The sequence below is a fragment of the Bufo gargarizans genome, chromosome 1 (genome assembly GCF_014858855.1).
Source record: "Bufo gargarizans isolate SCDJY-AF-19 chromosome 1, ASM1485885v1, whole genome shotgun sequence".
In the NCBI taxonomy this organism is placed as follows: domain Eukaryota; kingdom Metazoa; phylum Chordata; class Amphibia; order Anura; family Bufonidae; genus Bufo; species Bufo gargarizans.
The window spans coordinates 144,176,491-144,188,884 of record NC_058080.1 but is presented as its reverse complement, the minus strand read 5'-3'; the positions used below and the strand labels follow the sequence as shown (position 1 = coordinate 144,188,884).

The window sequence follows — 12,394 nt, the reverse complement described above, 5'->3', positions numbered from 1 at the left end:
ACTAGCTAGGGGAGTTTGGCACCAGACCACTACCTAACAACAATTATTAAGGACTGCCAATTAACTGCCTCTTACCCATACACGACCTATTGGAATATAAAGTGTATGGATCCTAGTTAGAAGTGAACATAACATATTATAGTGTTAACCCTTTAGCAGTGAATCACAGCATTAACTCTTTAACAGAGAACCAGCGGATCAATGCAAAAAAATTGGGCAAATTGGTGTTGTGTCTGGTAGAGGCTAAAGGTAAAAGACAGTAGCTCCCTACAGCCTCTCTACACCTAAGGCAACCAGTTATTTTCACATTATCTGGTGTAAAGAAGTCTTGTAAGGTATTTTACCATTATTGATCTAGTGGTGTATGTGGCATCTCACGTAGGAGGGTGAAAAAATACACAAAAACACAAATTTCAATCAATGGGAGGATGTGGATAAAAAGAAAAAAATGGGGGAGGATAAATATTATACTATTGTTATCCTCTACTGGAGGAGCACGGAGGGACAACCTGCAACTCTCCAGCTGTTGCAAAACTACAACTACCAGCATGCCCAGACTCAGTGGCGTACATAGAGAAGTAAGGGCCCCATAGCAAGGATCAAACCAGGCCCCCCACACAGGAAAGAAGGGTTTCTGCCTAAACCTTTTTCAATGACACTGCCTCATTTGCTAAAAGTTGTTCCTTTAGAGAGTAGAGTCCCAACCAAGGTTTCACCTCCAGTAGAAGAGAAGGTCATCCCAACTAAGACTGGGTCCCCTCTTGCCCCATAGCAGTCGCATGGTCTGCCGCTATGGTAGTTACGCCCCTGCCCAGACTGTCTCCAACTTTCAGCCTACAGCATGGTGGGAATTGTAGTTTTACAACAGCTGCAGAGCCGTAGGTTGGCCATCCCTGGTCTAGAGGAAGTCAGACGAACCTGTAAGGTATGAGCTAAAATCTGTGTTGGACTGAAGTTCCTTAGGCCCACCAGTGGAGATGCTTCTGAGGGCCTATCCTCATAGACTGGTAAGGGCCCCTGCAAAAAGTTTTTGGGGCCCTTGTATGTAACAGCTAGTTTATTCAGAGTGAGGCGCTTATCATAGAGCTCCTTTATAGTAAATTGTTTAGCGATGTCTCAACTTCTCTTGCAGTTTTTAATCCACCAGTAACAACTATGACAACAGTTTACTTACAATGGAGCAGATATTAGGATGCATTGGGCCCCTTTTCCTCTTGGGCCCTCGTGCAGCTCCACATAGTATATCTAACCCTGATCTTATTCCACAGTCAGCTCCAAATAAAATTATTTTCTACACCTCAGGACCCTTAATTATTAGAATGTAATACATGAGTGCTTACATCTCCTCGTTCTAGCGATCAGTGGCGCTCTCCCACCAATCAAAATTTTAGATATTTCTCAGACATATCATTTTACTAAAACTCAGCGACCCTTAAAATATCACACCAATTACATAACCACAAACAATACATTAATTTTTATTTTTTTTCTTAAAGATACAGTCTTGTCTAAAGAAGAACAGAGCATTTCAGAGTCTTCCTGACAAGGTTCAACTGGAACTCTGTAACCATTTCCTCTACCAAGAGTAAGTGCTTAAAGGGAAAGCATCGGCTGTGGAGAAAGATGTAAATAAGGTTTTGTGAGTTTTGCACAAATAAGGTAGATTGTAAAAATATCCATGCCCCTGTTTTTTTTTTTTTTAGCTTAACACAACTATACACTGAAGTCCTCCAGGCAAAACTGCTCTCACTTCTTCATGTGAGGCCAGGTTCACATCACCGCTTCATTTTCTGTTCTTCTGATCCATCAGAAGAAAACAAAAAAATGAATCTCGGAAAAGCATCCATTCTGCTCAGTTATGCACATTTTGCAGCCGTTTTAGCCATTTTCGTCTGAGATCCATTATTTTAGACGGGATAAAAAGTTATTTTTTTCTGTCTAAAATAATGTCTCTCAGACGGAAATGTCTAAAACGGATGCAAAACCTGCATAACTGAGTATAATGGATGCTCAAAATAAAGGATCCATCTTTTTTGTTTCCTGTTCTTCTGACGGATCAGAAGAACAGAAAATGAAACGGTGATGTGAACTTAGCCTGAGGTGGGTTGTATTGGTGTACAGCAGTCTTTAAGTCATGACACAGAGTCTCCATTGGATTACTTCTGGGTTATTACTAGGCCATTCCTTTCTTTTTAATATCTTTTTATTGATTTCAAAGATAAAACATATAGGGGGGTTACAAACAGTTTGTAAATCAAGCTATCAATAGTCACGTTCCATATTACCTATGAATAGTAACAGAGATATTGTAGTGAGCATACAAAGAATAATAATAATAATAAGCCCTAGTTACCAAGGATGGATACATGGGACTTTTACGCCCGTAGTGAGTAGTTAAGCACGGGTATTTAGTCTGTTGACTTATATTTGAAGGCAATGGAATTAATAGCCGATAGGAGACAATAACATCAATAGCAAGTTGACATTGATAAGAACAAAAACTTAACAAGTGGGAGGTAGGGAAGGGGAGGGGGAAGGGGGGGGGAGTACCAGTTAAAGAGCAAGATATGTAAGTATCTGATATGGAAGAGAGAAAATAAAGAAAAGAAGAACTATAAAGAAATGTCTTTATAGTTCAAAGGGGGAATGTCTGTTTATCTGAAGTTAGTGATTGTGATCTCTTGAGCCCAGGACCTTATAATAGGGATTAAGGTAATGAGGATCTCCATTTGTGCCAAGGGGACCAGATTTTTTTGTATTTATGATGTGACCTCAACTCCCAATGCGACAGTTCTTCAAGTCTGGAGATTGAGGCAACTTTGAGAAGCCAGAGTGTCTCAGGTATAGGGCCATGTGATTTCCAATTTGAAGCTATGATAATTCTTGTTGCTGCTATAAGTGGTCTTAATAGACTTTTCTCAGAAAAGGATATTGAATTTGGCATAATGTTTAATAAGGCGATCTTGGGACAACTGATGATCCTCTTTGAATCTTTTTTGTCTAGAATGCAGTTAATGTGACCAAACACCCGATTCCAGAATGTTTGTACATGTGGACAGGACCACCATATGTGCAGAAAGGTGCCTCTCTCTTTTAGGCATCTCCAGCACATGTCTGAGGTAGTACTATACATTTGGCTTAGTCTGACAGGTGTGAGATACCATCTGAATATCACCTTGTACGTGTTTTCCTGTATATTAGTACATCTTGAGGAAAGTTTGGGTGAGAGTAATATCTCTGGTTTCTTCGTTTGTAAATGAGGTGTTTAAATCTCTTTCCCATTCTTTTAAAAAGTAGAGAGATTTTGGAGTACCGCATAGGAGCAAGTTTTTGCTTATCATATATTACTAGGCCATTCCAAGACATTTAAAGGTCTCCCCCTTAAACCTCTCCAGAATAGATTTAGATTCATGCCTCCCTTTGCCTGGTCTGTCAGTTGTGGTGGATGGCCTTCTCTTCTCAGGTTTCTAGTTGTGCCATATTCATTCCTTTTTGTTATAGTGGATTTATTGGTGCTCTGTGGGACTATTAATTTAGGGATATTTTTATAACCCAACGTTCTCCACAACTTTGTCTCTGAGCTATTTGGAGGTTCCTTGGTCTTCCTGTTGCTTGCGTTTAGGTGTATTTCAGATTAATAAATGACCCCCAAAATCCACACAAAAAACTGCACAAAAAACACATAAAAAATGCACCAAAACCACAATAAATAGTGCAGATTTATGTGTATTTTTTTAATGTGGTTTTCATGAGTATTTTCTACATAAAAATCTACAATGTGTGCTTTAGGTGGCTATCAGGTGACAAAACTACTTATCCAAGCAAAAGACATTTAAACATACTAGCAACTAAATGCTGTATAAAACATCTTTCCATGTCTATGCTAGCTTATGGTCTAAGGCAGTGATGGCGAACCTTTTAGAGACCGAGTGCCCAAACTGCAACCCTACCACCCACTTATTTATCGCAAAGTGCCAAGACTGCAATGGCAATGAATACCAATATAGTATATCTTCAATGTAATTTATCATTTAGCTATAATATCCTGCCTACATTCAGTGCGCTGCCTGTGCTGTTCATAGTGCGCCTGTGCTGATGAATGGCAGGAAAAGTCTAAGGCAAATTGGTACACTATAGACTTTTTCCAGGGTGCGAGTGCCCACAGAGAGGGCTCTGAGTGCCGCCTCTGGCACCTGTGCCATAGGTTCATCACCACTGGTCTAAGGTCACTTACCCACAGTAAGTATTTTTCATCAGTATTTGTAAACCAAACCAGAAGTGGTACAAATCTTCCCATTATACTTTTTCTCGGTCAGTTCCACGCCTGGTTTTGTCTTGCAAATAGAGAGAGAATATACTGACCAAATACTGACCGTGTAAAAGTGGCCTAATGGAGATTCTAATTCCTGCATGTCAGCCATATACACACTATAACCAATTTTATCTTGCTGAAGGAAACTAAAGTGCTTGGAGAAAACATGAGAGCTTTCTGTTTTACAGATATGAATCAAACACCTTAGTTATTAAACGTGGACACGTACCATGTGAGTGTTATATCGTATTATCTGGGCGACTAGAGGCAACAACAGAGGAGTCAAGTTTCAGGAAGCAAAGTTCATCATCTTCTACATTATATGAAGTTGAAGAAGGAGATTTTGTTGGGGTAAGAGAAGCCTGAAACGTAAAAACAGTTCTCTAACCTGCTCTACGGTTTTAATGTTTCAATGGAATGAACCTATTGAATGTGTACCGCTATAATATCACCCTTCACTGTGAACTCTCAATGGAATAAAGCAAATTCTAGGCTATCGCATGCAAAACGCCACCAAAATTCCCCTCCAAAACAGCAACACAGGTCACACAGGCAATAATTGCAATATTGGTGGGTGTTCATAATATGAATATATGGGCAGAATGTAAACTCTAAAATGATGATTACAGCACTGTACTGTATCCTGTGCACGCTGCACCTCCAGTGCCCTATTTAAACGAACTGCCCATAAATGGTTGTTAATGGATTTTTTGGCTCTTGCAAGTTCATAATAACTGGGTAAGATCATGGTCACTGATGTGGGCACGCCTAATATAACCATATTTATGGGTCTGTTTTCTGACCTAATGGATAATTGTGTTCACGCATGGCTTGAGTTATCATCTAAACAAACAACGTGATAGAAAACTCACCATTCACACACTTTCAGCCTTCTATGTAATTTGTATAGGTGTCATACACATGGGTGCTTGCAGGCTCCATGTCACATGAGTGTTAAATACAAAAGCCTAGTGATCCCAGATTAAATTAAAAGGGGTTGTGACGACACCACACCTTGCAGCCCCGCCTGACGTCACTGTACATCGCGATCGTGCAGTACGATTTCGTCACTGGTTACCAAGACATGACAAGTCTGGTAAATAAGTTACCCTGAAAAATCGGACTTTTCTTTTTCCCCGCTTCTGCAGCTCTAACGGCAGTAACAGCGACGCAAATAAAGGCAGATTTCTAAAGGCAAATTAATGTGAAAACCACAGGAATAATTCTGTTTGGCTTCAGCTGGATGAGAATTTCATCTGATTGCATTTCAGGACTAGAGAACTATTTTTAGGAGCTGGATATTGACTTATAGGATAGCTGCCTTCCATCTGGTGGCATTAGAGACAAAGCTTGTTAAGAGCTGATTTGGATCCCTTCCCTCCCAGAATTCCAGAGGAGCATGTACGGCCTATAAGTCTCCTCACACTGATTAAGGTGCTCTCTCCCTAAGGAGAGTTAGTTCCCCCCCTTGCTAGGACTAGAGAACGTCATGGTCTGTCCCAGCTTGGCACAGTTTACACAGACACCTCCTGTCCGCACGGGCACAGGGAGGCATGGGGAGTGAGAGAGGGTGGTCCAGACACAACGCTCACCCAGAACCCTGACGAGCTGAGAGAGCCTTTTCACTGCCCCAGTGAAACAGAGCACTTCCAGCCTGGTAGACGGCCACCAGTTCCTCAGATATAAGCCCAGTTCGTTGACAGGATTATATCGGGTCAGGAACAAACCGGGGTAGTGTATGATGTTATGCCAAAACACAGACGTGGGGATTCGTGGATCGAGATACAGAACATCGCAAGATACATTTATATATTTAATTGCCTTAAGGGCGCACTAGACACACTATATACACACAGGTATATACAATGGTCAGATGTGCAAATACAGATGGACGTACAATCACTTAGCAAATGACAATCAGTTACTGGATAAAGGCTGTGATAGTGAATGCCGTAGCCACACGGGAGGCAGTGACATAAGCAGGTTTTCCAAGGTCCCTCCAAACACGTTATACAACGTGAGCCCCATCAGAGAAAGACAATGGCCTGTGCCCTGCACGGGCACTTTAACCCTTAGTCAGTCACTCCCCTCCCTCCCCCTGAGAGGATCCCACTCCCCCTCCCTGGTCCTGGTAGCCAAAAATCCACAAACCCATTATGGCTTATAGCTCCTCACCGGAAGGCTATAGTGAGATGGTTCTGGTACCAATGGATCCGACTGAACCGTTGGAGCATGTGGAGACCAAACACGGCATTGATATTTGGTTCGAATTAGGAGTTCTCCGCATCTCCCCTTCCCTGCGTCCTACCAGCAAACGAAGAATGTGAAAAGTCCGTCTTGGTCCCAGGGTCGCAGAGACGTAAACGGTGTATTTATGCGATGTACAGTTAGGTCATAATTTCTTATGAACTGCCAGCTCCCGGATGTCTAGAGAGTTTCTTGTTTGTTATTGTTGACCACCTCGGCCCCGCACAGGTATTCATCCTGGGTGGGCTGTGAAATGTGAACATGTGGTCTGTTTTGAAGCAGGGCCACCTGTGGATCTGCCCAACTACCCCTCAACCTGAGCAGGTAGCAGGAATTAAATCATAACTCCACATATTCCTCACAGGGGTTATCCTCATTAGACAGCAGCAACAGTGTTACAACCATATTCCTTTAAAGAAACCTGTCAGGTTGAACATTGAGTCTAATCTGCAGGCAGCATGTTATAGACAAACAGGTACACACATGATAAGGGTACTTTCACACTAGCTGCAGGGGAGTCCGGTAGGCTGTTCCGGCGGATGAACAGCCTGTGGGATCCGTCCTGCCGCTAGTTCACGTGTGCCTCCGGACTGCCGCTCCGTCCCCATTGACTATATTGGGGGCGGGGGTGGAGTTCCGGCGGCAGCGCACGGCGAGAGGCAGCCGGACTAAAACTACTACATGCAGTAGTTTTAGTCCGGCTGCCTCTCGCTGTGCGCTGCCGTGCTGCCGCCGGAACTCCGCCCCCTCCCCAATTATAGTCAATGGGAACGGAGCGGCAGTCCAGGGGCACACATGAACTAGCGGCAGGACGGAGCCGACAGGCTGTTCACCCGCCGGAACAGCCTGCCGAACTCCCCTGCCGCTAGTGTGAAACTAGCCTAAGACAATAGGCAAAAAAAAAAAAATTACCATCAGCACATAAAACATACAACACAAATGATCTAAAGGTAAAAAATATGCCCCATTGTGCACCTGTGTCAGGGGAAGAGAAAACGCCCTACGCATATGGCCAGTCACCTGGCTTCATCAGGGTTTTTCACATTTGTGATAGCACTGTACAATAGCACAGGTAATATAAAAAGGTTTCTGGTGAATTTGGTTTATTGCATTTTTCTTTATTTTGGCAGGATATTGGCCTTGTAACCAACGAAAGACTGGTATCATTTGTGTGCAAATCAGATGTGGAACTACTGGTGATTGACAAAGAGGTAATCGGAAACTTTCCAATTAGTGTAAGACTAAGGCCTTAGGTCTCATGCACATGACCGTATTTTCGGTCCACATCCAATTCACATTTTTTGCAGATGGAAAGCGGTCACATTAATTTCTATTAGGATGCAAAAAAATGCGGACAGCGCAGATGTCGTCTGTGCTGTCCCCGTTAGTGTGGTCATGCTGCAAATTATAGAACATGTTCTATTCTTGTCCGTATTGAGGAACAGAATAGGCATTTTTACAATGGGGCTGCCCACTAATTATTATTATAGATGGATGGAGAGGCTGAGATGACTTCTAGGCACAGAGACAAGGTTTTCATGACAGAACAGTCTGGCTGCTACTGAAAATAAATACTGTATCTGTTGGTGCAGTTTTAGGAATTTGCGAATGGGGGTCAGGTAATATTTGCATGTAGCTGAACATTGGGCCACCAGAATGAACTTTACTGGTGGTCCCTAGGTGCCCCAGTCCCCCACTGTATACACAACCAATCAGAACAGGTAAATGTGCATGGAGGAGGGAGAGAGCAACACTCTGAGCCAACGATGAGACAGGAGGTTTGTCTCAGATGACTTCAGTCTCCCTGTAGGCACTGTGGTATAACTCTGTAGTCACAGATCACAGCTCTGTCCTAATAGAGTGGAGGTAAACAATGAAATCTGAGGAAGATAAATAATAAACAGTAGGCAATCATCCCTGTAGGTGATGACTCATTTTTGGGCTCCTGGACAATGGCTTTAAAGGCTATGTACTGTATCCTTTGGGGGCAATGTTTATTAGTATTATTGTTATTATTTCATTGTACTCATACTCATTTTGAGCTAAAAATATTTTTTTTTTCAGTTAGTCTTTATTAACAATTTTGAGCCCTTTACCCTGTACAGCTTTGACATTCTCTAGCAGCAGGATCTGTATTTTTACTCAGTTCCATCAGACAGCTCAGCTGTTGGCTCCTTATCTCTGACCTCCTACACACTCATCATAGCTCAGTTGTTATCTTACTAATAAGAACGTGGCTTAAATATATGTTTATGACCTCTTGCTAAATTATAGATAAGCATTATTAGATGACACAAAGTAAAAGTAAAAAGTAAGATTCACACAGCTAGACAGTTAAAGGGGTTGTCCGAGTTATGAAAAAAAATAATATAGCACTGAAAATCTGATGGGCAGCAATATATAACTAAGCTAAGCAAGTTTTAAGCCAAAAAAATAATAAATATTTCCTCTTTTTCCTGGTTCTTTTCTGGCCCTTTGTTTACATGCAATAAAAACAATCTCTGCCCCTCCCCCTGCTCTGCTAAGGGAGTGGATACAAGAGCTGCCCTGAGTGACATGTCTGCCCCTCCCCCTGCTCTGCTAAGGGAGTGGATACAAGAGCTGCCCTGAGTGACATGTCTGCCCCTCCCCCTGCTCTGCTAAGGGAGTGGATACAAGAGCTGCCCTGAGTGACATGTCTGCCTGCTGGGAGACTCTGCAGCATGTTGTATGTGTAGGACTACAAGTCCAATCTGTATAATGACACTGCTAAGGGAGTGGCTACAAGAGCTGCCCTGAGTGCTAGGAGAATCAACAGCAACTTGTAAGTGTAGAACTACATGTCACACCTGTATAATGACACTGCTAATACACACAGGATCTTCCCCCTACCTTCTTGTGCAATGCTCTCTCTAGTCTGTCAGATCCTGTGCCCAGAATTGTCACTGCTGCAGCTAGCCAGTATGTGCAGCTGAAGGGGTTAAGAATCCTAGGAGAGAGCAGACGGCAGGGAAGGGGGGGGGGGGGGGGGCGTGGCCAGCACAGTGACGTCTCGTTTACAGGCTTTTATCAGAGCAGGGAGAGAAGCTGACATCACAGGTCATGTGACCCTTAGTGAAATCTGAGAAACCAGGCACTGGAGATAAAGTGAGTGAATTGGAAAGCTGTTACACTTGCTTAGTTAGGAACATAGAAAGAACTAAAAAATTACTCGGATAACCCCTTTAACACTTTGTGACAGAATAGCTCAATGTTTTTTTTTTTTTAAATAAAGACCAATTGAAAAAAAGATTTTTAGCCTAAAATGAGTAAAATTCAATCATATATATATATTTTTTTAAACCCTTGTGGCCTCCACTCTAGCAAACCTCTTTCTTGCAATTTGGGAGGAGGATTATGTGGACACGGATAAGAATCCATTCATTTCATATAGTAGTTATTGGAACAGATTCACTGATGATACCCTAGTGGTATGGAGGGGTAGTGAAAGTGAATATTTGAATATGCAATTTATAGGAGGGGTTTGGAGGACATGCCCAGAACTTTCTGGATGTGTCCATTAATATTGAGAATAATAACATACATACTGTACAAAGGGTCACAAGAAAATAACGCTTACAAATTCCCATTTACACTATAATGGTTATCATACGAACCATACAAAAAAAGCACTACCTTACGGGCAATTTTTAAGATTACTTAAAATCAATAGAGAGTACAGTAATTTTTTGGTACAGTCACAAGAATTGACAGAGAGACTGGGGGAGAGGGATTACCTGGAACAAATAATAGTTTTTCAAAAAGCAGTGAAGCAAAAAGGTATGACTTAAGTCTATGGGAAAAAGGAGAGGAAGAAGGAGAATAAGATTATTTTCTTCTTTGAGTATAACCCCGTAACAGGACTGTACCTTTTTGAATGTATTGGTTGCAATTAGTCTTGTGCGAATCGACCTTTGGATCATAGATCCGAAGTCAATACCCACTTTACTTACAGTTTTATGTTATTGATTATATTTGCTATACTTCTTTTTTTTAAGTGTATTTACATTTATTATCATTAAAGCCTTTTTAAACAAAAAAAAATAAACTTTGATGTTAACGCTGTTTCCGTACAGCATTAAAATGTATTGGCTCCGTGCAGCCAAACCTCACTTCACCCAAAGTCGTTCGAGACGTCGGTGGATTACTACTGTATTCATATCTGTGTATTTAAAAACAATTTAAAATAGGAATCCGAAGTGGGCTTTGGTACTGAGGTTCCAGACGGATTGCTACTTTAAATTGTATTGAAATACACAGATAGGAATACAGTAGTAACTGACTGAGGCGAGAAGAGATTTGGCTCCACGGAGCCAATACATTTTAACGCTGTACAGAAGCAGCATTAACATCAAAGTTTTTGAATGAATCGAGGCATCAAGAGTGTGAAAACTAGGCTGGTCATGTGTGACTTACATTAAAGCCTATTGAGTAAAGGTCGCTTGGCATCTGAAGGGTTAAATATCTGCGATCTGTCTCAGACATTAGCTCCAGGTGCCTCCTGTTTAAAACAGAAGAAACCCAGTTGCTATGGTGTCGGCACCTTTTTAAAACTCGAGACTTCTGGCATACATGTACAGCGGCAGTCCGGAAGGGGTTAAGATTTAGGATAAACCAAAAAACTATTCTGAAATTTGTAAGTTAAGATGTTCTGTTATTCTGCTAGGTGATACGATTACAACAATATCTAATTCATATAGTTTTGTTATAGTTTTTTCTACTTTTGTGTGTTTGTCATCATAGTCTGACAGCTGTAATTTTTTTTATTAACTGAGCTGTATGAAGGTTAGTGTTATGCAGAAGCAAAACAGTATAGTTCATTGCATTTTTGGAGTACATATGACTAGTGGATCACTTTTTATTCAATTTTTTGGGGATGGGGAATAAATAAAAAAAGCTATTTTATTTAAATGACATTCTCAACAGTGATGGCCAGTTCACCGTTTTCGCCGGTGAACACATGCGGGCTGCCATCTAACTCACAAGTCCGGCGATGCACAGGTAAGTCCTTACCTGTGCCTGTGCCGTGAGCCGGTCTGAAATAAATGCAGTCACCGGGAGCAGGCATTTCCTAGAACAGCTGCCGGGGGCCTTCATCGGGCTGTTCTCGGAACTGCCTGCTCCCGGTGACCGCATTTGTTTCAGACCGACTCGCAGCACAGGCACAGGTAAGGGCTTACCTGTGCCTCGCCGGACTTGTGAGTTAAGATGGCAGCCCGCATGTGTTCGCGGGCGAACACAGCGAACTGGCCATCACTGATTCTAAATATGGCATCATTGAGATCAGAACTTGATTTTGCAGGTTTATTTGACTACAACAATAACACATTTGTGTATTTTTGGTATATTTTACTACTTTTACATAAAAATCACTTTTAACAAACTAAACTTTTTTTATGTTGGCATAGTCTGACAGCCATATGCTTACATTGCTGTACATTGCTACAATTTCTGGGACAAATATGAGTTTTGGATCACTTCTTATTCTAACTCTGGGACCCTCTCCTATCTCAAGAACAGGGTTCCATGGCACCTAGTCGGGAATGGAGAGGTGGCCGCGTATGCATGTCTCTCTCTATTAACTTCATTATTCACTTGCACAAACTTGTGTATTTTCAAAATTGCTATTGAACTGAATAAAGAGAGCTGTGTATACGCTGCCACCTCTCCATTCCCAGCTGGTCTCTGATCTAGTGATAGGAACCGGATAGACTCCCACCGCCCAATGCTGCGAATGGCGTCATCCCCCAACCCCCTCCTAGCGGCCTCCGTGGCCGCGCCAATCCGGAAAGAGTGACCCCCAAACAGCGAGGGGTC

At 42.1% G+C, this 12,394-nt stretch overlaps 1 protein-coding gene across 1 annotated transcript in view; it reads left to right on the top strand.

Annotated features, from left to right (window-relative positions):
• LOC122925332 overlaps positions 1 to 12,394 on the top strand; it is a 135,653-nt gene that overhangs the window by 8,765 nt on the left and 114,494 nt on the right. The window contains exons 5-7 of the mRNA XM_044276721.1: positions 1,497 to 1,585; positions 4,501 to 4,663; positions 7,690 to 7,770. Coding sequence (XP_044132656.1) covers positions 1,497 to 1,585; positions 4,501 to 4,663; positions 7,690 to 7,770 — 333 coding nt within the window. The remainder of the gene's footprint in view (positions 1 to 1,496; positions 1,586 to 4,500; positions 4,664 to 7,689; positions 7,771 to 12,394) is intronic.